Below are 26,409 nucleotides of genomic sequence, written 5' to 3' on the forward strand. Positions count from 1 at the left end.
GTTGACAACTTTTCTGCGCAACACTCGAACCCTACCATCAGCTCTTACCGACTGAAATCGAGACTCATCTGGACAGGCCACAGTTTTTCAGTCGTCTAGGGTCCAACCGAGATGCCACGAGTGCAGGAGAGGTGCAGCAGACGATGTCGAGTTGTTAGGGAAGGCACTCGCGTCGGTCTTCTGCTGCCATAGGTCATTAACGCCAAACTTCGCCGCACTGCCTTTACGGATACATTCGTCGTAAGTCCCACATTAATTTCTGCGGTTATTTCGCGTACTGTTGCTTGTCTGTTAGCGCTGTCATCCCCATGCGAACGCCGCTGTTGTCGGTCGTCTAATGAAGGCCGTCGGGGAGAAGTGCCTGAAATTAGGTATTCCTTGCACTCTATAACGATTTCCGAAATGAAATGTTCCATGTGTTTAGCTCCAACTACTATTCCGCGTTCAGAATGTTATTTCCCGCCGGCCGAAGTGGCCGTGCGGTTAAAGGCGCTGCAGTCTGGAACCGCAAGACCGCTACGGTCGCAGGTTCGAATCCTGCCTCGGGCATGCATGTTTGTGATGTCCTTAGGTTAGTTCGGTTTAACTAGTTCTAAGTTCTAGGGGACTAATGACCTCAGCAGTTGAGTCCCATAGTGCTCAGAGCCATTTGAACCATTTTTTGTTATTTCCCGCCGTGCGGCCATAATCACGTCGAAAACCTTTTCACATGAATAACCTGGCTAGAAATGACAGCTCCGCCAATGATGATGATGTTTGGTGTGTGGGGCGCCCAACTGCGCGGTCATCAGCGCCCGTAAAGAGTCCTAATTTTTTACACAGCCCAATCTTGTCACGAATGATGATGATGATGATGAAATAATGAGGACAACACAAACACCCAGTCCCTGGGCAGAGAAAATCCCCAACCCGACCGGGAATCGAACCTGGGTCCCCGTGGTCCAGAAGCAGCAACGCTGACCACTAGACCACGAGCTTCGGACAGCTCCGCCAATGCAGTGCCGTTTTATACTTTGTGTACCTAATACTACGACCATCTGTACTTGTCCATATCACTATCTCATGGCTTTTTCACCTCAGTGTAAAGTGACACAATATCAAGCTCTTACGACTTCCAAAACAGAGCTCGCTAAATACTGCTCAACATGACCGCTTCTAGATCTCCTGATATCCGGCAAAGCGTGACGAGGTGGCAGCGTACATATCCTGATCGTCAGGTAGCCAGTGCCCCTCGTTTCACTCCAGACCTCTCCACCAGGAATCACGGGACGAGAATATGTGGTTCTACTTATGGGAATCTTATACTGGACGGACAATTTACATGTGGCATTCCTCTCTCTAGAGGTATAGGCTAACTGCAAATAGATGTTTCCTTCCTGACACTCTATACTCATAAAACACTGAACACAAGGCCGTACTGAGCAATCAAATTTCGCAATCGCCCACATCAGACTTAAGCGATAGATTGTAAGAAGGCGCCTGGAATGTACACTGACTGACAAAAAACTGAAGCACTTAGAAAACAACGTCGGACGTCAGTGTAACTTCTAAAACGTTCACACTATCGGTGGGTGTGCAAATGGTTAGAGCTGCAATTCTCTTTGAGAGGTAGAACGGCCACATGAGTGCATTAATGTTTTCTGTGTTTAGTGTAGTTATCAGGCCTGGTAGAATATATAAGAAGCGTGTACAGAGTCAGATGTCGAGTTTTGTGAAGGGCACAGAGATGCTGTGTACTCGTGTCAGGCAGTCTGGAGAGAGTTTGAAATGGGCCTCATTGTGGGCCTCCATTTGGCCGGGAGGTCGAATCGCGCCATATCCAGGGTTGACCGGCATTCGGATGTGACAGTAGCTCAATGTTGGGCTGCGTGGGAACATCAGGCAAGGGAGATCATGGTATTGTGTACAAAGCACATCGTAACCCTCTCACATCTACGCCTGTCACCCGAGAACAACTAACGGACTCCCCGCAACAGTCTGTGTCATCCCGGCCTGATGGTCGGAGACTAGCACCAGCCAGATTCGGGAAATAACGCCCTACGCGTAGGCTACCGGTAACAACACATCACAAACGGCTGCGCCTGGAGTGGGGGTCGCGACCAGGAGGCATGGGCTGCTGATATATGGTGTCGCACTGTATTTAGTGATGCGCCGCGGTTCTGTACGACCGCAGGTGAGCATCTTCGGTGTGTATGTCGCCGTCGTGAGAAGTACCATTCTTCCAATGTTTTAGAGAAGCACAGCGGTTTGCTCCTGGCGTCATGTTGTGGGTAGCCACCGGATATGACTTCAGGTCAGGGCTGATACCGACCGAAGCAACTCTGACGGCACAACTGTACATCACAGACATCTTGCACCCACACGTATTACCTCTCTCGTGACAGTATAGTGGTGCCATTTTTCAACAGGACAATACTCGTTCACACATGACCCTTATCTCTACGTGCTTTCAGCGTGATTTTAAAGTACTCTCCTGACCAGCAAGTACCTAGACCTCTACCCAGCAGAACATGTGTGCGAGCGGACGTCATCTGTGTCCCAATGACAATACCCAGCATCTCAAGGACACGTTACAACAGCTGGATGTCAGCTTACCTCAGGAGTGGATGCAACGGCTTTTTGACTCTCTTTCGAATCGAATCTTGTCATGGATCAATGTCAAAGGGAGGGGAGGGGGGGACGTCAACGTCATAATGACTGGCAAGTTCTTCATAAATGGTTCAAATGGCTCTGAGCACTATGGGACTTAATTTCTGATGTCATCAGTCCCCTAGAAATTAGAACTACTTAAACCTAACTAACCTAAGGACATCACACTCATCCATGCCCGAGGCAGTATTCGAACCTACGACTGTAGCGCCTAGAACCGCTCCGCCACCCTGGCCGGCTCTTCATAAATCTGACTCGGTTTTGTAATCACAGAAATAATATTATATTCGCTCACCTTCCTTGAAGTTTCACTCCATTTCTTCCTCCCTTCCAGGGTGTTTGAATTCTTTGTCAGGCAGTGCATAACTTCACTAACATATCTGCAAGGGAATAGACGGTGATCCCGGACGTGACACATGACTTTCAAAAGCCTGCGCAGTGTTACATAGGTCATACCATAACACTGGAGGTGTTGGTGGCTCGGTTGGCTCGTGCAGAGATGCAGAAGCGTTACGTAGCTCTTGTGGCTTCTAAAGTGTTGCGTTGTGTTTGTCAGTGTTGTGATTGTCGAGGTGGTCGTCATCATGAAAGACAAAGGAGGAGGTCAATCTTGCAGTGTGCTCGCCATTCTGAGGCGATTAAGGGAGACAGTGGTAGGTCTCCCATTAGTAAAAATGCCAAAGGTTTGAGTTACATGTTTGAGCACTTTGAACACTCCTGACTAAAGAGGCTGCAATGCGGGATGTACCATGTCATCATGAATCACCTGGTCACAGTGGTCGAGATCTCTGAGAATGAATACTTTCGGTATGAAGTGTGGCGACAGCGGAGGGATCCGTGTCTGGTGGATGCAGTTTTTGATGTGCTGTACCAATTGCGGAAGATCAAATTCACCAATGTTCGTCGCAGGGAGAGTATAATCTGCAGGGAGTGCAAGGGGTTCTCCATACACTGCTTTGGCGACCAAAGCCTGAAATTCCGCTTTATATGCGGTCTGTATGCCTAGCCAGGAACCGAGCGAGGTGGCGCAGTGGTTAGACACTGGACTCGCATTCGGGAGGACGACGGTTCAATCCCGCGTCTGGCCATCCTGATTTAGGTTTTCCGTGATTTCCCTAAATCACTTCAGGCAAATGCCGGGATGGTTCCTCTGAAAGGGCACGGCCGACTTCCTTCCCTAATCCGATGAGACCGATGACCACGCTGTCTGGTCTCCTTCCCCAACCAACCAACCAACCAACCTAGCCAGGAAACACAGAAGTGCCTCAGTCCATGAGGCCGGTGGCACATGAAGGCCACTTTCATTGTTCTATCCCATCTCTCCACTAGGCAATTGCTTTGTGGGTGGTAACCAATGGCGCACATATGGTTGATGCCACAGAGGTGGCAAAGAGCGTTTAAAAAAGCTGATTCAGACTGTCTACTCTGGAAGAGAAATTATAATGGAATCCTTCAGCAGAAGGAATTTGGAAATTTGTGGTAATGTCCTATGTGACCAAACTGCGGTCATCGCTCCCTAGGGTTACACACTACTTAATCTAACTAATGTCATTGTCTAACAATTATGTAAATAGTTACAGTACCAGAAGGAAAAATGAAATCCATTACTCCACATTAAGTTTGTCATCAGCACAAAAAGAGGTGCACAATGCTGCATCTAAAATTTTGATCACTCACTCAGTGGTGTACAATGTGTGACAGGCAGCAAAGTAAAATTTGGGAAATTTTTACTGCAAACGCTTAACCGCTATTATACAAACTGCTGTTTCGTCGAATACTTGGAATGTTCATAGAATGCTATGACTAATTAAATGGCCTAGCAGCTGGCTTCTGATTAGGACTGTTGATGTTTTTAAAAATGTCGGTTATCTGATATATCAATATTTTAGAAAAATCGTACCAGTCTTCGATTTATCGCAAAAAAGTATCGATATATAGATATATTGATGGAAAGAATATCGACGGGCCGGACTGTAAATATATCGGCTGCACATTGTAAACATACTACCGGTTTTCGAGCTCTATATTTAAGTATTGATTTGCTATTAGATATTTGTATAACAACAAGCTAGCAGGCTGCCTATCCCCTTAAAGCAAGAATTGAAAGGAAAGCGATACACGTTCACACTTGGCGATAACCGCTTTTCTAACAATGGTAACTGCATGTAAGTGGCACAATGAAAGGTGTCCGATGGGTCACTTGTTCGGTTTCGTCACATATCCGATTTGTCCGGAACGCTTCATGTCGACTTCCCTGTTTCTTTTTTTTTTTTTTTTTTTCATTTCTGCCGATGACAGCGACCTAGTTGTCGTAGTGACAAAAACGCGTGGTGAAGTTAAACCTTGCAGTTTCTGTTGGCAGCTCTGATTACATCAGCACATCCCCCACACGTCTCCACCCACCGAAAAGACCAACCTTGTCATTTAGATTTTTATTGATCATTTTCAGCAACTGTTTTTGAAGAATGTTGATGTGAAGAGACAGCTCAGTAGTTGTGTTAAAAATCGTTTTTTAACGACGTAAGTGCTGTGCTCTCTCTTCTCATCAGAAATCTTTTATTTCGTCACCCACCTATGCTACAGGCTGCTTCTTTGTGTCACCTGTACTTGCTTCATGCAATCAAATAGAAATACTGACTTGATGAAAGTTCAAAAAGTTGTAAGACTCCTTCTCACAGAGAAAGTGTAATTATGTTCTGCTACACTTTCAAAAGAACTATTTCAAATATTTACCGAAAATTACGAAAATTATATAATATAAAATAAAAATGTTCGGCAGTTGATATTGACGTGTAGATGCAGGTATATCGATAAAGTAAGAAATCAATGTCACCGACATATATCGATGTTATTTGGAGAAGATATCGATATGATAGCTAATAAATACAAAAATCGGATGACGCCTTACAATAGTATGGCTTCTAAAGAAAATACTAAGTTTGTTAGTTCACCTTACGATGGAAAAATGAGTACTACGATTCCAACTATCTTTAGAAAGTACAATGTGATAGTTTCATTTGGTACCAAAAATAACTTAGGATGTATTTTGCAACACTCTGTAGATACGAAAAACGTATTTCATGCTTCTGGAGTTTATAAAATTGATTGGCCATACTGTAGGGCCTGTTATGTTGGCCAAACAGGAGGGGGGCTGGAAATTAGGTTTGGGGAACATGTAGCGTTGAGAAGAAAAGAAACCTTGCAGAAATCGAGTATGGCTCCCCATTTACTTACATCGAAACGTAATGTGCCGACTTTGACATCTAATGTTAGGCTGCTGCATTAATGCGAGAAGGGCAGGTTCCTCGACCTCCTGGAAGAGCTGGAGATATTCTGCCATCTCAAGAATGCCGACAACAATCCGATTAATGATCAGGTCGTTATAAAAAACGGACGGTTCTGGGAATGATTTGAAAACTTGTTGCTAGAAAGCAATGTAAGGTTTGACGCAAGAGGAACTAAGTAGCTCCTGCCATCTTGCCAATATGTAGCAGCCGTTAGCAAAATATTGTACTAGTATGATGGTTATAATTTTGAACCTACAGAACTTTCTCCATGGTACGTTAGCTCAATGCATGTACATTATTATTAAGTGCAATTCAATGTATTGGTTTTGTTGTATTTATAAGAAAAATCGGTTTGAAGTGACAAAGAGGCTAGTACCCTCTACATCTGTAACGGAATAGCCCAGTTACACGAACCATCCATCTGGCTGACATTTGGCGCCATCTATGAACTATTTAGTAAATAAGAGGGACAATATACCTGTTATGATGTTTTAATAAAGAGAGAAAAATAATACGAAGATAAAAACGTTTAAATCAGATCAACTTTAATAGTTGTATATAGCATGTGCCTTCTTGCGTCTTCTATATAATTTTTTTAAAAAAAGGTATTACCCATCTGAAGTTACTTAGACGTTTAAAGAATAAAACTACTGACTCGCAAGAAGTGAACCTGGAAATTTTCTTATATATATATTTTCTCTTTTTACCGGAAAACATGAAATAAGTCGGACAGCAATGTAAAGAATTTAATTATTTTTTATTTTATGAAATTCCCACGTAAATTTGAAGTGTTTTACTTCCCTTACATATTATATACGTAATCCATATAGAGGGCTCCATACAACCAACCGATGTGTTCTTCACGCAGCCTACCTTCTGTATACAGTAGTATTCAAAAAACTGTGACTGATGCCAGAGCAACAGGGACGTATAGGCTTTGAGAATAAAAAATAGCTGAAAGGAATATACAAACCATATAAGTTATGTCATTAGTTGTAACTTTTTATTATAGCATCTGATTATGTACTTCTTGTATTTTTAGCATTGAGAATGGCTAGCTACTAGCCGAAATATGCATTCGCATATTAAAATATAAAAAGAACGACTGACTGCTGCACTCCACCCACCCTGCAGCGCTCCCAACACCTTCTCCAGTCCCATCTTGACCGATTCACCACTTGGTGCAACCAGTGGTTGCTTAAGGTCAATCCTTCCAAAACCCAGGCGATCATAGTAGGCAAAACCACCCCTTCCTTCAGCCTCCTCGATTTCTATGTCACCGTCTATGGCCGTCCTATCGCCCTCACCACCACCCTTAAGTACCTTGGCGTCACCCTTGACCGTCGCCTCTCCTGGACCCTCCACCTCCGGACAATCCAAGCCAAGGCACGCTCCCGACTCCGTCTCCTCAAGCTCCTTTCTGGCCGTACATGGGGTCTCGACCCCTCCACCATCATCCGTACCTATAAATCTCTCATCCGCCCTATCCTTTGCTACGACCACCCTGCCTGGATCTCCGCTCCTCCTACCTTTTACAAATCCCTTCAGATCCTAGAACGCCATGCTCTTCGCTTCGCCTATCGCATCCGTCTCCCCTCCCCCACGCGGATCCTGTACGACCTTATTCCTTTTCCTCGAACGGATACTGATCCTCTACACCTGCCTTAAACTCGATCCTCCTCACCCACTTGTCTCTCCTACCCTCTTCCGCCCCCGTCCGCTGCCGCGCCTGTATTTCCACATCCCACCTGCTCTCCATCTCTCCACTCTCCATACCCTCTCCCAAGGTGGCTTCCGCCAGCTCCCCCTCCCTTATGATGCCCTCCTCCCCTCCATCTACCCCTCCTACCAACTTTGATCTTCCCTCCCTCTTCCTGTGTTTGTTCCTATGGGCACCCTCTCTCCCTTCTCTCCCCTTCCCTCCCTCCTCCCTCTCTCCCCCCTCCTCCACCGGGCTTCCTCTACCCCCATACCTTCATTCCTCCCCCCCCCATCTCCTCTGCCCTTGGCATCTTTGCTCTCACCCTCCCTCCCCCACCATCTTCATCCCCTCTCGGCAGGTCCCCGGACTCGCACACGTAAAGTGGACATTCGCGTGCCGGAGATCATCGCCATTGTTTTAGTGTGTGTGCCGCCGTGTTTGTGCCTCAGTGATTTTCGCCGCCCACGCTCCATCGTTCACGTGTCGTCTCCGTCATCAGTGTCCATATGCAGTGCCAACAGTTTCTTTAGGTGTCTTCGCGTGTGAACGGCTACGTGTTATTTGTTTCTGTGTCTATTGTTTTTTGCCCCCCACTTTGTTCTGTATATTCTGTGTCTCCATTGTATTTTCTCATTAGAACTTGTAACTGAAGAGCAGCGTATTGTGCTGCTGCCAGCCCACCTTATTGTAAGGTGTCAAATATCAATGAAGAAAAAAATAAGCTGCACTCTATAATTTATAAGTCACATAAAGTTACTGAGTGCATCCACTTTCCGAATGGAAGGTAATCTGATGATGGTATCGATATTTTATCTACCGCCACACTTCTGATGCAGGGTCGAAGACGTTGTGATGGCGTTGAAGACAGTTCTGAGAGGGCCCAGTTTGAGCACTTGCGGCACTTACGGAGTAAGTGTGCGGACTATTTCGGAGGAGACAGAAGGCGAGACTGACCTTGCCGTAGGCCCTGGTGGCGCTGGCCCAGTGGTGCGCCTGGACGCGGCCCTGCTGCAGCACGCCCGTCAGCTGGTCCAGGTGCGACCACTCCTGCACGTTAGAGCGCGCGAACGGCAGCGCCAGGGGCACGTCCGCCGCGGGCACCACCTCCATGTCTGCCGTGTGCTGTCTGCTGCCTTCTGCCTGCTGGTTGCGACCGTGCTCCAGGGGCGGGTCACCGCTCTGCGCCCATCACACCACGCCCTGCAAGACACAACACGTTGTGAATATTCATACACTCAACACAGTAACTGTATGGAGAAAGTATTCACTAATACTAGGTGCAATAATATTCCTTTACTTGAAGATTTTTTTCACCTGCCAAGGTTAAGGCCTTCACAGCATCTGTTACTTTTAACCAGACATTCTTCGTGAGTCAACACTGTAATCTGTATGGCACATGAACCGTATACTGGATGATTCAGCTGCCCCTAAAAATGGTTCAAATGGCTCTGAGCACTATGGGACTCAACTGCTGTGGTCATAAGTCCCCTAGAACTTAGAACTACTTAAACCTAACTAACCTAAGGACAGCACACAACACCCAGCCATCACGAGGCAGAGAAAATCCCTGACCCCGCCGGGAATCGAACCCGGGAACCCGGGCGTGGGAAGCGAGAACGCTACCGCACGACCACGAGATGCGGGCAGCTGCCCCTACCTATGGGTTTTACGCAACCTGCAACGCCCTCAAAAACCGCATGCAAGATTTTCATATTCTTTCGCTCGCTAGCTGCAAACTATTACTCCCACAGAAAAAAATGAACCGACCTTTTTGTAGGAGATTTAATACAGTTAAATTTTGTAGTGGGATAGGTTTTTGCTGGAGGCCACGGTTTTCGGGTTATTCAAGAGAAACGTACAAAAGTGATCTTCAAACGCGTTTTTTTTTTCAAATAAATCGAGAAATATAGTCTTCAGCTCCACTAAAACTCTTAACTATGTTACATTTCTTACAAAAAGGTCCTTTTCATTTTTTCTCTCGGACTAATAGTTTATGCACAGCAAGCAAGAGAATATGAAAATATGGTTTGTGAAGGCTTACGGGTTGTATAAAACCCAAAGATAGGGGCAACTGGATCACCCCGCATAATAATAAAAATAACAGTAACGATGATAGTGGTATGCTAGATTTGTTACTGGTAGGTTTGATCATCACGCGAGTGTTACGGAAATGCTTCAGGAACTCGGGTGGGAGTCTCTAGAGGAAAGGAGGCGTTCTTTTCGTGAATCGCTACTGAGGAAATTTAGAGAACCACCATTTGAGGCTGACTGCAGTAAAATTTTACTGCCGCCAACTTACATTTCGCGGAAAGAGCACAAAGATAAGATAAGAGAGATTAGGTCTCGTACAGAGGCATATAGGCAGTCATTTTTCCCTCGTTCTGTTAGGGAGTGGAACAGGGAGAGAAGATGCTAGTTGTGGAACGAGGTACACTCCGCCACGCACCGTATGGTGGATTGCGGAGTATGTACGAGGGCTATTCCGAAAGTAAGGTCCGATCGGTCACGAAATGGAAACGACTATGAAAATCCGATAAAGCTTTGCACAGATGTGGTGGGTAGTGTCTCTAGTATAACCCCAGTTAGCATCACGTCGCTCTTCTCATTTCTGAGCTCGCAGTGAGTGCGTAAAGATGTCTAGAAAATAGTGTCTGCCGCCAAGTACGGGGGCCTGGTGAGAAATTTCCCCTGAAGCTATGCAGCTAACATTACATAACTGTCGTGCTGTTTCGTCTTCAAGACAATTCTCAGCCGCATTCTGCAGGGGCAATGAAGATGCTCCTGCATCGTTTTCAAATGGAAATGTGAGATTACCCACAATACAGCCCGTAATTGTCTCCCTCTGAGTTTCAGCTCAGGTCACATGAACCGCTGGTTATGAAGACAACATTTCGGCACAAGACAACGAGCCGTAGGCCAGCGTAGAGAATTGGCGGAGAGCACTGGCGGCTGCCTTCTATAGCGAGGGTATGGGAAAGTTGGTACAACGCTACGATACACGTCTAAGTCGGGTCGGCGACTATGGAGATAAGTAGCTGCAAGGTGTATCTAACTGTTGCAAATAAAACATTTTTGATTTTTACCGTGGTTTCCATTTCGCGACCTATCGGACCTTACTTTCGGAATAGCCCTCGTATGTAGATGTATAGGGTGCTTCAAAGTTTTTGAATCAAACGTCTGCAGGTGACATATCATTCATGGGGAACATGTTCTATTAAACAATGAAGGCTTTCACGACCGGATGTTTCAGCTGCCGAGAATTCTTCCGGGTTGTATGGCCGTGGTCCGTGGAAATATTCTATCCTGACGTTTCGTACAAAGCTACGCTGGACATCTTCGGAGGTGCTCCTGGTTGTGCTGAGTCTTGGCGACTCTATTAAAGACAAAATGTGCACTTACGCTTCCCAGCGATACCAGACGTCTTTTTATTGGAATTTCCGGTCCTGGAACGACAGGATGTCACTTAAGTAGAGAGGGCATCTAACGAGGTCCGCTGCTTTTGGATACTATGTATCCCAGTAAATTGATAAAGAGATTTTCAAGAAGAAAACACTAAGAATTGGTCTGTTTAAGCGAAGAAAGGTATTTTAGGAGCAATCCAGGAACTCAGCCTACCCCCTTTCATGTGAATCAGTTGGCTGAATTATAGGCAACACACATTGCGTACATGCACTGCAGTGTGCCTATGCTCTACTGTCTCCCAGGGGCATAAAAATTATAAGAGATGCCTAGTATCACTGGGGGAGGGGGTGTCTCATCAAACATTTTTTTCCCTAACAAACATTGTTTCCTATGTTGTGATCCATTATCCCTAGACGCTTGACGCAAAAACTTTGAAACACTCATTATATAATAATGAATATATGGAATTTTCGAAATGTCAGTCTTATTAACACTGCGTTAAGCAATTTCCTCATTAGGTTGGATGTGAGTAACGACATCTAACAGAAATCTTGGACAGCGTTACAGAACGAAATAATGTGGCAGGAAGTTGCTTATTCAGAGGAAAAGCGACAAATAATGTGGTAAGATTTGCACTTGAGATGGAAAAAGAAAGCCGGCCGGGGTGGCCGTGCGGTTCTAGGCGCTACGGTCTGGAACCGCGAGACCGCTACGGTCGCAGGTTCGAATCCTGCCTGGGGCATGGATGTGTGTGATGTCCTTAGGTTAGTTAGGTATAAGTAGTTCTAAGTTCTAGGGGACTGATGACCTCAGAAGTTAAGTCCCATAGTGCTCAGAGCCATGGAAAAAGAAAACAGAAATAGATAAGGACTAGAAAAGCACCTGAAAGAGGTACTGATCGCTGTTGGGCAGAAAGAAAATAACTGAGATATACCGTGAGGGAAGTTACGCCGATAGTAACATATGTAGCTGTAATCTTCTCTTGAATGTAGAGTGATTTAGGATAACGCAGGTTACACGAAAGTTTGTTCCACAGTTGTATATTAAACTGAGAAGAAAGTGTGGAAAAGAATAGTTGGGATGTTGGAAATATCCGATCTTGTATTATAGATGCGGAGAGATGACAGGTATTTGATATGCAGGTAAAGGTATTGGGGACACTAATAAGAAAGAAATCAATTAAGTAATCCCGCGCCCGGGTTCCCGGGTTCGATTGCCGGCGGGGTCAGGGATTTTCTCTGCCTCGTGATGACTGGGTGTTGTGTGCTGTCCTTAGGTTAGTTAGGTTTAAGTAGTTCTAAGTTCTAGGGGACTGATGACCATAGATGTTAAGTCCCATAGTGCTCAGAGCCAATTAAGTAAACGGAGTGTGCAAGAATCACGCCACATATGGGGTCACATAGAGCTTGAGTATAGGGAGGACTGATGTGATCAAACTATCGAACGTTACACACATTTCTTAGGCAAGCAGTCATGAATAGTTGAAGTCGTCTGGAGTTTGCAGTACGTGTGTCGTGTTCAACTAGCTATATCAGAACAGGGAACACGTGGCGACACTAAAAACTAGATTTAATTTTTGCTTAATTTCATATGGAAATAGTTTTCTAAATTTTTGGACTGCATGTAAACAAGAGATAAATGCTCTCGATGCTCCAAAAATTTATTCTTGCCAGTTTAGGTGGTTATCCAAGACTTGGCCAAGATATTTTACTCTAGGGTAATTGGATACCGTTATTGGAGGAGCTGTTTGACTTGAAATCTCCACTGATCAACTTTCTGTGTGATGTGAGGATGACCTGTGACTTCTTTGTGTTTAGTTTGTCACCAGGTTTTGTTCCCACCGTGATGCCGACAAAGGTCGTCTTTCATACCTCATATGGTAGCAATAATGTTTTTTGGGCTGGTGCTTAGGTACAACTACGTGTCATGATGGTAGACGTTGCGGCATCCGATAAAGTCATGCGTAACTGTTTTTAAATGACGCCTTTACCGTTTATATGTGTCACCGTTCATCATTTGTGGGTGCCGTTAGTTACTTTTCTACTGACGCCTTCACACTGTCACACGCTGCTATGAAGAGCTGCTGCGTCTTCATAGCCCTGTCGCCTGTCAACCGTACCCTGTCGAGACTGAAATACTGATTGTACTTTACATTCGTCTATGACCATCAACGAATATCATCGAACTGAATATCACACGCGGCCTAGGCTGTCTAGTTGGCTCTATTTTGCACATAAAAAATTCATTGAGCTACATTTTTTTATTAATGAAAACCTAAACGCCGTTTGGATAAAATTTCCTAAGGTTTAACTGTGAGTTCAGTCTTTCGATTATGTATTCTGTCTTCATCATCTGAAAATGGTTTAAATTATACTGTAATGATCGTTTCTAACGTCACGATGTCGTCAATGAATTTCTTTTTTCTGCGATAGATGAAGAAAATGTCTGATGTGGAAGGAAGTCAGCAGCACCACAGATCTCGTTGGAGAGTAGGCCTAAACAACTCAGTGTAGCTCTCGTTACCTATGATGTCAGTGCGTTTGTAATATTTCTGGCTTGTTCAGCCATCATATTAGGCTCCAGGAAGCTATTCCCAGGGCAGTGGAGATGCAAGAAGCATAGAGATGACGCAATGTGGGATGAAGTACCGGTTACAGATGTTAGCTTCGGTACCATTCCCGTGAGAAAGACCGCCTGCATGATGCTGCTGCTCTGTGATTGGCTGCTGTGTTCGGCGGTAGGGCGCCAAAACGTTAAACTTAGTTGCTATTATTAATTAAACCTGTCATCCAAATTACTTCATTTTTTTTAATAAACATCTCTCAACAGCCAGCTATCAATCTGTTATTTCAAAATTATTAAAATCAAAGTATTACTAAAACAAAAGACTGACGATATTACTGCCGATGCACTTCGGTGGCGTTCGGGTCACGCCTTGCTGGCTTGGCGCGCGAAGTGTCTCGGGCAGTCCGGATCTCCAGTTCTGACCGTTCCAGTAGACATACATGTTGTCTGTTATAGCAGTATTTGTTTCATGCAATTTTATTTACTACAGTTCCGACCGTCGCTAGGTACAGACATGTTGTCTGTAATAGTAGTATTTGATTCCTATAATTTTATTCTCTGGCCGTGCGGTTAAAGGCGCTGCCGTCTGGAACCGCAAGACCGCTACGGTCGCAGGTCGAATCCTGCCTCGGGTATGGATGTTTGTGATGTCCTTAGGTTAGTTAGGTTTAACTAGTTCTAAGTTCTAGGAGACTAATGACCTCAGCAGTCGAGTCCCATAGTGCTCAGAGCCATTTGAACCATTTTTTTTATCCTCCAGTTCTGACGGTTCCAATAGACAGACATGTTGTCTGTGGCAGGATGTATTTCATGTTATTTTAGCCAGATATAATGACTGTGGAAAGATATGTTCAATACGTTGTGATCAAGAATAGTTTCTTATGTCTATATCAATAAAACGCGAGTGGCATCGCAAATGAGTTATAGTTTATTCGTAGCAGCAGTTCCTTGCGAAGTTAATTTCAGCCTCAAGAAAAAGAATCCACGACCTGCGTGCTGTTTTCTGCGCTGGGGACATCATGATCATGAAGACAGCAGGTTAGTGAAATGTACAAGAACTTAAGTATTCCACACAGGGCAGTGGAAACAACTAGGCACCTCACGTGTACTGCACGCACAGTACAAATGTGCTCAGTGACACGTCATCTGCAGTAATGCAGAGGGGGTAAAGAAGGATGAAAGTATTAACACTATCTCACTTTTATTCCTTTTTCTTGCCGTGCGTTCCTTGACAACAGAATTGCAGCCGCACTATTTATGAGACAATATTTTTATGTCACAAAACGTAACTCTTTGCTTTTTTCTGAGGGTATGATCGACAAGGATTAGTATGTTTAAATAACGCTTGTTGGCCCAATAATACATCAGCTGCTACGATCAGCTTTGACGATAATGACGGAGCCGCGCGGGATTAGCCGAGCGGTCTGGGGCGCTGCAGTCATTGACTGTGCGACTGGTCCCGGCGGAGGTTCGAGTCCTCCTTCGGGCATGGATGTGTGTGTGTTTGTCCTTAGGATAATTTATGTTAAGTTGTGTCTAAGCTTAGGGACTGATGACCTTAGCAGTTAAGTCCCATAAGATTTCACACACATTTGAACGTTTGATAATGACGGAGTGTGTAGTGGGAATCTTCTGTTCTCACTCAAATTTGACGCGCCAAGGAAGCCGAGAATACTCCATCGAAGATTATCATCGTGAAAAATTACGAAACCACAAGAACGTCTTTGGTCGACACCGTGTGCACACATAACACGTGATGAACAGAATTTTTTGTAGAGGAGTTCTTATCGCCTATTATTCTTCTTCGATAGCGAGGATCATCTCCCACTGGCTCGGTGAAGCTGTCCACGTTTACGAACATAAGGCTTGTCTGACAAGTCGTTCCGCCGTGTGTGCGGGTCAGCAGCGGTGGACACGGATGGGGGGAGGCGATTAATTCCAGACAGCGGCGCGCGGCGAGGCGACAGCCTGTGAATCAGCGGTCAGTGGTGGCGCATGCGTCACGCGCTGCAGGCGCCGCCTCCGGTCTGCCAGCTGCCAGGAGCACTGACCGGCGACACCGCACGACTCCGTGTGCAACAACAAACACGCCGTGGGGTCAACGCGTCCACGTACATTCCGCAGGCTACCTTCCGGAGTGTGACGGGGAATCCTTCAGCACGCTACGTGTGCCCGACTGCTCCCGGAAGTTACGCTCTCGGAATTATTGCAGAAAAACTTTCTGTGATGAACAACAGCTCTGTTGTTTCATGAGCATCTCTATAATGCTCTTGCGCTTACGAAATAAAACCGTGGCAAAACGCGCTGCTGCTCTTTGAATCTTGACAACAGCAGCCTGTCACCGTGGTGGTTGCATATCTCACTGCGGATGGAAAAAAATGGCTCTGAGCACTATGGTACTTAACATCTATGGTCATCAGTCCCCTAGAACTTAGAACTACTTAAACCTAACTAACCTAACTAACCTAAGGACATCACAGAACACCCAGCCATCACGAGGCAGAGAAAATCCCTGACCCCGCCGGGAATCGAACCCGGGAACCCGGGCGTAGGAAGCGAGAACGCGGATGGAAACGGAAGCAGATGGTCTCACACCCCATGAAAATGAAACCTCCAATGGTATCAATCCTCGTTTACTTCCGCTTATAAGTCAGTTTGTGTGATAAGCTTGGTGAACCCTAATACACTACTGGCCATTAAAATTGCTACACCACGAAGATGACGTGCTACAAATGGTTCAAATGGCTCTGAGCACTATGGGACTCAACTGCTGTGGTCATCAGTCCCGTAGAACTTAGAACTACTTAAACCTAACTAACCTAAGGACATCACACACATCCATGCCCGAGGCAGGATTCGAACCTGCGACCGTAGCAGTCGCACGGTTCCGGACTGCGCGCCTAGAACCGCGAGACCACCGCGGCCGGCTTGACGTGCTACAGACGCGAAATTTAACCGACGAGAGGAAGATGCTGTGATATGCAAATGATTAGCTTTTCAGAGCATTCACACAAGGTTGGCACCGGAGGCGACACCTACAACGTGCTGACATGAGGAAAGTTTTCAACCGATTTCTCATACACAAACAGCAGTTGACCGGCGTTGCCTGGTGAAACGTTGTTGTGATGCCTCGTGTAAGGAGGAGAAATGCGTACTATCACGTCTCCGATTTTGATAAAGGCCGGTTTGCAGCCTGTCGCGACTGCGGTTTATCGTATCGCGACATTGCTGCTCGCGTTGGTCGTGATCCAATGACTGTTAGCAGAATATGGAATCCTTGGGTTTAGGAGGGTAATACGGAACGCCGTGCTGGATCCCAACGGCCTCGTATCACTAGCAGTCGAGATGACAGGCATCTTATCCGCATGGCTGCAACGGATCGTGCAGCCACGTCTCGATCCCTGAGTCAACAAGTGGGGACGTTTGCAAGACAACAACCATCTACACCAACACTTCGACGACGTTTGCAGCAGCATGGACTGTCAGCTCGGAGACCGTGGCTGCGTTATCCTTTACGCTGCATCACAGACAGGAGCGCCTGCGATGGTGTACACAACGACGAACCTGGGTGCACGAATGGCAAAACGTCATTTTTTCGGATGAATCCAGGATCTGTTTACAGTATGACGATGGTCGCATCCGTGTTTGGCGACATCGCGGTGAACGCACATTGGAAGCGTGTATTCGTCACCGCCATACTGGCGTATCACCCGGTGTGATGGTATGGGGTGCCATTGGTTACACGTCTCGGTCACCTCTTGTTCGCATTGACTGCACTTTGAACAGTGGACGTTACATTTCAGATGTGTTACGACCCGTGGCCTACCCTTCATTCGATCCCTGTGAAACCCTACATTTCAGCAGGATAATGCACGACCGCATGTTGCAGGTCCTGTACGGACCTTTCTGGATACAGAAAATGTTCGACTGCTGCCCTGGCCAGCACATTCTCCAGATCTCTCACCAATTGAAAACGTCTGGTCAACGGTGGCCGAGCAACTGGCTCGTCACAATACGCCAGTATCTACTCTTGATGAACTGTGGTATCGTGTTGAAGCTGCATTGGCAGCTGTACCTGTACACGCCTTCGGAGCTCTGTTTTACTCAAGGCCCAGGCGTATCAAGGCCGTTATTACGGCCAGAGGTGGTTGTTCTGGGTACTGATTTCTCAGGATCTATGCACCCAAATTGCGTGAAAATGTAATCACATGTCAGTTCTAGTATAATATATTAGTCCAATGAATACCGCTTTATCATCTGCATTTCTTCTTGGTCTAGTAATTTTAACGGCCAGTAGTGGATCTTGGCCAACGATCGACGAAGACGCTTCTGTGGCGGAGATGTTGGACACCGCAGGTTTAGCGGCTCCGCCAAAAGCGGCGATAACTACAGCACATGACTGCCGGCCACGGTAGTCACCTGCATGAGGAGTAGGAAAATCACGACATAACCGCCTGCAGACCAGGCCGAACTTGGTTCACGGATCTGGAGGACGGACTAGTCGCTGTGTCCGCACCGGAATCTCACAAGCAACTTCACTGGGAACCATTTTTGTCTGATCTTTACCAGTGGTACGCTTAGGACGAGAAACGCCCAATTGACTTTATATGCGGACGGGACCGAGCCTCAGAGAAAAGTAGGGTACCACATACAGGGTATAATGCAGTGCCAACTTCAACGGTGCCTCGATCAGCTCATCGCCTGGGCTGCCACAAATCGACTCTCCTGCAAACGACACTGGCTTCCATCCCCGCTCCGCGGCCTGTCCTAAACGTCCCCGAGCTGTCGATGACCAACGCATAGCAGTCCCATGGGTGAAGCACGTGAAATACGCTATTTGATCAAAAGTATCCTGACACCTATTAGTGGACATTAATAAGGGGTGCGCCCACCCTTCACCTTTAAAACGTCTCGAACTCTGCTGAGGACACTTTCACTGAGGTGTCTCAATGCCTGTAGAGAAATGGCAGCCTATTCTTTCTCAAGAGTTAAAACTGCGGTAGGTAGTGATGTTGGACGATCACACAGGAGTTCCATTAAGTTCACGTCGGGGCTCTGGGCAGGCCAATCCGTTTCAGGAATGTTATTGTCCACAAACCATTACCTCACACATGCTGCGTTATGATAGGATGCACTGTCATGCTGAAACAATTATCGTCTCCAAAGTATTGCTCTAGTCTACTCAGTATACAATAACGTAAAACGTGATTAGATCCTTTCGCATTTAGCGTTTTCCTATTCGCAATGAGAAGACCACATCCAAACCTCGAAAAATACCCCCACACTGTAACGACATCTCCTCTCGTGTTGAATCATATTATTTTTTCGTTCTTTTCTTTTCTTATATGTAAGCTATATGTAAACTGAATGGGTTATAGGCACCCACAAAGATAAATTAACGACTTGTTTTGTGGCAAGGCTAATATTTTGATACATCGTTAAATATCTGTAGGAAACAAAATAAGGAATACGCTCTTCAATTTATTAATTCCTTTGTCTTCACCCCTTTGTTCCGATAAGTGGCAGCTTGGATCCTTCGTAGAAGCATTGTTAAAATGTTTGTTTCAACCGTACATTAAAAGTGTTATAAAAAGTTATTAGAAAAGCAAAATGTATTCGCACGTTTAAGACGTCCACTCCTATCTGTTCATCACCTCACTCGCCACCGAGATTCTGCATCAAGAGGTTCGGAGCAGAAAAGAAGAATTTACGCGATATCCGGAGAAGCTATCCTGCATCGACATTGCCACATTCACGACTAAAAACAATGGAATTAATGTGAAGCTGTACGTAACGCAAATTATGAATATTAACCTAGAATGTATTGATACTGAATGTCTGTTAACATTGCTATCAGTTGAAGTTCACCCATTATTGTGTATAGATTCATAAATTACCTTCATATTTCTTGAAATTATTCTTTCCAATCAATTTTTCCAATTATTCAAGGAATTATTAATCAGTTTCCATCATTCCCCAAACACATATATATACCTATTCACTCCGTACTTTACTGTTTGCACTATAGATAGTGGCATGTAATGTTTTCCAGCTAGCCGGCCGAAGTGGCCGTGCGGTTAAAGGCGCTGCAGTCTGGAACCGCAGGACCGCTACGGTCGCAGGTTCGCATCCTGCCTCGGGCATGGATGTTTGTGATGTCCTTAGGTTAGTTAGGTTTAACTAGTTCTAAGTTCTAGGGGACTAATGACCTCAGCAGTTGAGTCCCATAGTGCTCAGAGCCATTTGAACCATTTTTTTGTTTTCCAGCTATTCGCCAGCTCCAAGCCCTTCCATCGCATTTCCACAGCGTGTAGCGCCACTCATCGCGCCAAATCACTCGTTTCCAACCATCGACGATCCATTGGCGTCCTTCTGTACACCTCCTCAAGTGTCGCTTAGCACTGAGTACAGAAATGTGTGGCCTATGAGGAGCTTGTCGACCACTGTACCCCAGTCTCTTTAACTACCTACGCACAGTCATCGTGCTAGCTAGACTGCTAGCAGTACTTCGGAACTGAAGAGTGATTTCTTCCGCTGATTTCATCTGTTTTTTTTACTACCATCATTCGCAATTCTGGACGATCCCTCTCCGTCAGTACGTGAGGTCTGGCTGGTCCTGGCCTAGCCGTGTTATTCCTTCTTGTTTCCTCTCCACAGTCGTATCACCAACAGTCGATTAGGTCAGCTTTAGAAGGTTTGAAAGGTCCTGATGAATTTATTACTCAAGTGACATCCAATGCATAGTAGACTTTTGAAGTCACAGAGCTCTGCAGACCAGTGGATTCTGCTGTTTCTACTTCTGAGCTGCCAACACAGTACTCACCGTCTCCTTTTATGTTGGCAGGTTCGCCTCTCGTGCCTTGTCTCTTCTGCCCTGTGCCACGTAGAACATTGTGAACGTGTTCAAGTTATTATCAAGTATCACTGATTGCATCTTGGGATGGATATTGAACTTCTGAAATTTCAAGTGACAGTTCCTTCTACATAGTTCATTTTCTTGTGGACTTTATTTTATCTCAGACACAAGGACCAAGTAATTTAAGTTTTGTTGTTTGGTCAGTAACAGAAACCACGAGTAGAGAATGTGATTACAACTTTTCGAATCACTGTCGAGACGAAAAGGGAACTATTGATAACACACCAACTGTTGGTCGACCGACAGCATGCGACGGACTCTTCCGCTGTGTGTATCAAATGTTCATAATTTCTCATTTCATATGCGCTGGTACAACGTTCAGTAATACAGGGTGTTTCAAAGTGATTTCTCAGATTTCACAAGACTGGGACTTTTACTTGAATGATAACAAAAACTCGGAGTGCGTTTTATGCTATGTTACAAATGGTTTATTTTCAAAATAGTTATACGACTTTCCTAGGGTACATCTTTCACATGTATGCGTGCACTTTGAATTTGGCAGTAACTTTCGTAATCACGTTTAACATTAAATTCTTCGTTTATAATTCACAAATATTCAATATGCTCTGCTCCGGCCGCACTACAATCACCGAGGCGATAGTGAAAATTGTTCTATACTTTTGCGAGCATGCCTCGAGTTACTCGATTCACTGTTGTTGCAATGCGACACCACATGTCATCCAAAGCTGTTGGAAGAGGAGATCGGGCGTCCTAAACACGTTTTATCGCCATCTCGACTCGGCGCACATTACGTAATGAACAATGAGCGAGTAAGCGAGCTAGCTGCATCAAGCAGATCCCTACCGACAATATCGTAAACTGGAAACTTGCTACTGGCGAGAAGGTAAAAAACATCTATTTCCGATGAGTGAGTTAAATTTCACAGTACATTTCTGTCTTCATTCATAAAGAAGATATGGTGTCGTGAAAGCGGATGAATCTCTTTGAAACATCTTGCATATCTTGTATTTGCTTTGGTTCGCATTGTTTTCTTCCAGGGTTTTAAAATTACGTGGAACTTTTGCTCACGTGACATTCTTACTTTCATAAACATTTTGTAGTTTCGGTCAAGTCAGGTCGTTTCTATTGCTTCCTCTTTATTTTAGATCACTTGCAGTTAACGCCCTTGAGTTGCCACCCATCCTTCTACATTGTAACATGAATTTGTTTCGCTGCTAGCGTTAAATTTTCTGTTTGTTGCCAAAATGAGAAGGCACATTGTAGAGTGGACAATTACTGACTTCTTTCAGTTCCTTCTGGCACTCGTAAAGGCACCTAGTGCTATTTTGTTTAACTGTACGGGTCAACATGTCCAGTATTACTCACACGCTGTTGAGTACTCACTAGCTACGAGGGGACTTACTGTCAGAAGAGAGTACATGTTCTGAGTTTCCTGCAGACACAGCTGTGCTGAGTTACGGTTAACAGGTGCATCAGCGTGTGGGCACATCAACTGGAAACGGAGGGTAATTAGAGTTGTTGGCAATTTCGAACAGGTTTACAGCCTATGTCAGAGTGTGTTGTAGTTAATGGTGATTACTTCCAAGACCAGTCAAGGTAATTTGTTACTTCTTGTTTTCTTTATTTTCTGAGACCATTCACAGCACTTTTCTGAAGAATCTTGTACTTTGCTTATTGTTTTAGTCTGAGTGAAAATAATCTACATCTACATCCATACTCCGCAAGCCACCTGACGGTGTGTGGCGGAGGGTATCTTGAGTACCTCTATCGGTTCTCCCTTCTATTTCAGTCTCGTATTGTTCGTGGAAAGAAAGATTGTCGGTATGCCTCTGTGTGGGCTCTAATCTCTCTGATTTTATCCTCATGGTCTCTTCGCGAGATATACGTAGGAGGGAGAAATATACTGCATGACTCCTCGGTGAAGGTATGTTCTCGAAACTTCAACAAAAACTCGTACCGAGCTACTGAGCGTCTCTCATGCAGAGTCTTCCACTGGAGTTTATCTATCATCTCCGTAACGATTTCGCGAGTACTAAATGATCCTGTAACGGAGTGCGCTGCTCTCCGTTGGATCTTCTCTATCTGTTCTATCAACCGTATCTGGTACGGATCCCACACTGCTGAGCAATATTCAAGCAGTGGGCGAACAAGGGTACTGTAACCTACTTCCTTTGTTTTCGGATTGCATTTCCTTAGGATTCTTCCAATGAATCTCAGTCTGGCATCTGCTTTACCGACGATCAACTTTATATGATCATTCCATTTTAAATCACTCCTAATGCGTACTCCCAGATAATTTATGAAATTAACTGCTTCCAGTTTCTGACCTGCTATATTGTAGCTAAATGATAACGGATCTTTCTTTCTATGTATTCGCAGCACATTACACTTCTCTACATTGAGATTCAATTGCGATTCCCTGCACCATGCCTCAATTCGCTGCAGATCCTCCTTCATTTCAGTACAATTTTCCATTGTTAAAAAAAATGTGAAATCTTATGGGACTTAACTGCTAAGGTCATCAGTCCCTAAGCTTACACACTACTTAACCTAAATTATCCTAAGGACGAACACACACACCCATGCCCGAGGGAGGACTCGAACCTCCGCCGTGATCAGCAGCACAGTCCATGACTGCAGCGCCCCAGACCGCTCGGCTAATCCCGCGCGGCCCATTGTTACAACCTCTCGATATAATGGGAAGGTAAAGAGGGTGGCTTGGCTGGTTCTCTCGAACTGTACGCTCGAAACTTAAATGCACGATAGTAAGTGATCCTTGAGCAGTATCCTGTGCATAGGAACCTGTTTCCATTGCAGTGAGCTGAGTGCGAGATTCTTGTTCTGCACACATCGCGCTCGCCTTAGCTGGAGTGCAGGCGGTAAGCGACATCTAACATCGCTACATTGTACCAGATCGCGTATCCCGTACTAACAAGGAATAGTAGCAGGGCTGGCGGGTGGTACGGATTGCGGACTGGACGCATCGGCGTTTTGCCTTTCCGGAGCGGCCACCGCCGGCGTCTAGCGCCGGACGTGGCTGAGAAAAAGCCCGCTCATTGTTCGAGGCTCCTTTTGTAGCGGGCTGGCTGGCTGGCCGGCTGTGTCTCTGCAGACGGCTTGACGTGCGCGCGGCCTTGGCGGCGGCAGCGGCAGTGGCTGGCTTTACGACTCTCAGTATATTGTGTCCGCCCGGCGGCTCGGACCGCAGCGCAGCGCGTGCGGCCACCGTCGGAAATAACCGCCGCTCGCGAGTGCGTGCGTGCACGCCAGTGGGATCGAATCGAGACGGCATTCCGGGGCGTGCCCTCACGCCTCGCTGTCCAGCAATGTGTGGAAGGTGGCGTGTGCTATGTGATGCTGAGCCAGCTGTGGACACCTGATTCTGGCGTTAATTAAGCAAGGCTCAGCGGTCCATCTGTACAGGCTAATTAAAAAGAAGTCTACAAACTGACATGCTATATCGGCCATACAACAAGGATCAGTAATCACATAGGAGCCGCGGGTCGCGAAAGCCAAGAGAGGGCGCTACGGTCACGAGAGGGCGTTGCGTTTAATTGCGCCGTACATTCTCCCGGGCTGACTTGATGATAACACGTATCTCGTATTCCTGCGAGTTTTTACCCGACATGCTGAATGATGTTCCCATGCCTATTAATCGCTGCATTCGATTTTGGCACGACGAAGCTCCCTCTCGTTTCAGCAGAGAAGTGAGGGCACATCTGCAGGCAACCTTTCCCGGCCGCTGGATTGGTCGCGGTGGGCCAGTCATTTGGCTACCACTATCACCTGACCTATCCCCAGTCGATATTTTCCTGTGGGGTTTCTGAAGGTCTGGATGTATCTAAGGGCCTTATTATGAAACACCTGTTACCTCGTCGGAGGACCAAGTGGGCAGTGGTGTTGCGGCAGCAGAATGTCTTCGAGGGCCGGCCGCTGTGGCCGAGCGGTACTAGGCGGTTCGGTCCGGAACCGCGCTGCTGCTACGGTCGCAGGTTCGAATCCTGCCTCGGGCATGCATGTGTGTGATGTGCTTAGGTTAGTTAGGTTTAAGTAGTTCTAAGTCTAGGGGACTGATGTCCTCAGATGTTAAGTCCCATAGTGTTCAGAGGCATTTGCACCATTTGTCTTCGAGGACGCAATCAAAAGTATGCGGACACCCTCAAAACATGCGTTTTTCATATTAGGTGAATTGTGCTGCCACCTACTGACAGGTACTCCATATCAGCGACCTCATTAGTCATTAGACAGCGTGAGAGAGCAAAATGGGGCGCTCTGCGGAACTCACGGACTTCCAACGTGGTCAGGTGATTGGCTGTCACTTGTGTCGTACGTCTGCACACGAGATTTCCACACTCCTAAACATCCCTAGATCCACTGTTTCCGATGTGATAGTTCAGTGGAAACGTGAAGGGACACGTACAGCACAAAAGTGTACAGACCTCGTCTGTTTACTTACAGAGACCGCCGATAGTTGAAGATAGTCTCATTTTGGAATGTGAACGGTCGGGGAAATTTGTGAGTCAGGCTCTCTGCTAAAGCACCACGTGGACAGCCTGTTACTATAATTTTATTGTTGCGGAATAGATTTTCGCTTTTGTTACTTTTATTTCACTTGTAGATTTTCGCAACGAACACAATCTAATCATTTCTAAGATCTGGTTTGCAAATCATGAAAGAAGCTTGTATACTAAGAAGAGATCTGGAGACACCTGAAAGTTTCAAATAGATTATTATACATAAAGGTAAGAAAGAGATTTATCAACCAGTTTTTAAATTGCAAAACATTTCCAGGTACAGATGTGGACTCTGATCATAATTTGCTGGTTGTTAACTGCAGACCAAAAGTGAAGGAATTGCACAAGCGTAGGAAGATAACGAGAGGGGATCTGGATAAGTTGAAAGAAACACAGGATTATGAGTGTTTCAAAGGGAGCTTTAGGCAACGACTGACTGCGGTATGAGTAAAGGAAAAAATAGAAGACGAAGGGGTATCTTTGAGAAATGAAATACTGAGAGTAGCAGCGGAACAAATAACAAAACAGACAAAACCAGTAGAAATCATTCTATAACTGACAAGAAATTGAATGTAGCTCACAAAACGAGAAAACATAAAAATGTTGCAAATGAATCAGGCAAAAGGGCATAGAGATGTCTAAAAATGAGACTGACAGAAAACGCAAACTGGCTTTTCTGGCAAAGGGAAATTTGTTAACATCGAATACAAATTTGTGTGTTAGGAAATATTTTCTTACTCTATTTGTCTGGACTGTAGCCTGCACAGAAATGAATTGCGGGCTATAAAAACTTTGGATAAAAGTGGGGAGAGAAGAATTTTGTGGCACAGATTGACTGAAGGAAACATCGGTTGATATAACATGTCCTGAGGCATCAAGGATGTCACTTTGGTAATGGAGGGAACTGTGGAGGGCGAAGATGGTGGAGGGAGATCAAAGTTTGAAGACAGTAAGCTGGTTCAGATCGATGTAGGTCGCAGTAGTTATGCAAAGATGAAGGAGCTTGTACAGGGTAGACAATCGGGACAGTTCCATCAAACCAGGCTTTTGAATGAGGAGCACCACAACAACAACAACTACTACTACTACTATTATTACTACTACAACCACAAAAAAGTGTCCAAATTCAGTGTTCAGATTGCTTTCCTTTATTTTATATGGCTAGTTTTGGGCTAACTGCCCATCTTCAGAAACCGGCCATATGGTAACAAACGAAAGTGATATATTACCACTACTTTTATTTGAGACGTATATCTTCAGTTTCAGAGCTTTCCTAATTACTTCTTTGGAAAACTTCATGCATCGAATGCCTAGTGATAAAAGTTTTATCCTCTTCTATAATCCTTCCGAAATAACAATCAAGAAAAATGCTTTCATTTCTTCACTATTAACTGTTGCACGCTGCTATAGTTG

General features: G+C 45.4%; 1 protein-coding gene across 1 annotated transcript in view; it reads right to left on the minus strand.

The window, feature by feature from the left end:
* Positions 1-26,409, minus strand: part of LOC126194779 (uncharacterized) — a 1,062,808-nt gene that overhangs the window by 370,120 nt on the left and 666,279 nt on the right. Inside the window, exon 5 of the mRNA XM_049933080.1 lies at positions 8,593-8,838. Coding sequence (XP_049789037.1) covers positions 8,593-8,748 — 156 coding nt within the window. The 5' untranslated portion in view covers positions 8,749-8,838. The remainder of the gene's footprint in view (positions 1-8,592; positions 8,839-26,409) is intronic.

This window comes from Schistocerca nitens, chromosome 1, assembly GCF_023898315.1.
Source record: "Schistocerca nitens isolate TAMUIC-IGC-003100 chromosome 1, iqSchNite1.1, whole genome shotgun sequence".
NCBI lineage: Eukaryota > Metazoa > Arthropoda > Insecta > Orthoptera > Acrididae > Schistocerca > Schistocerca nitens.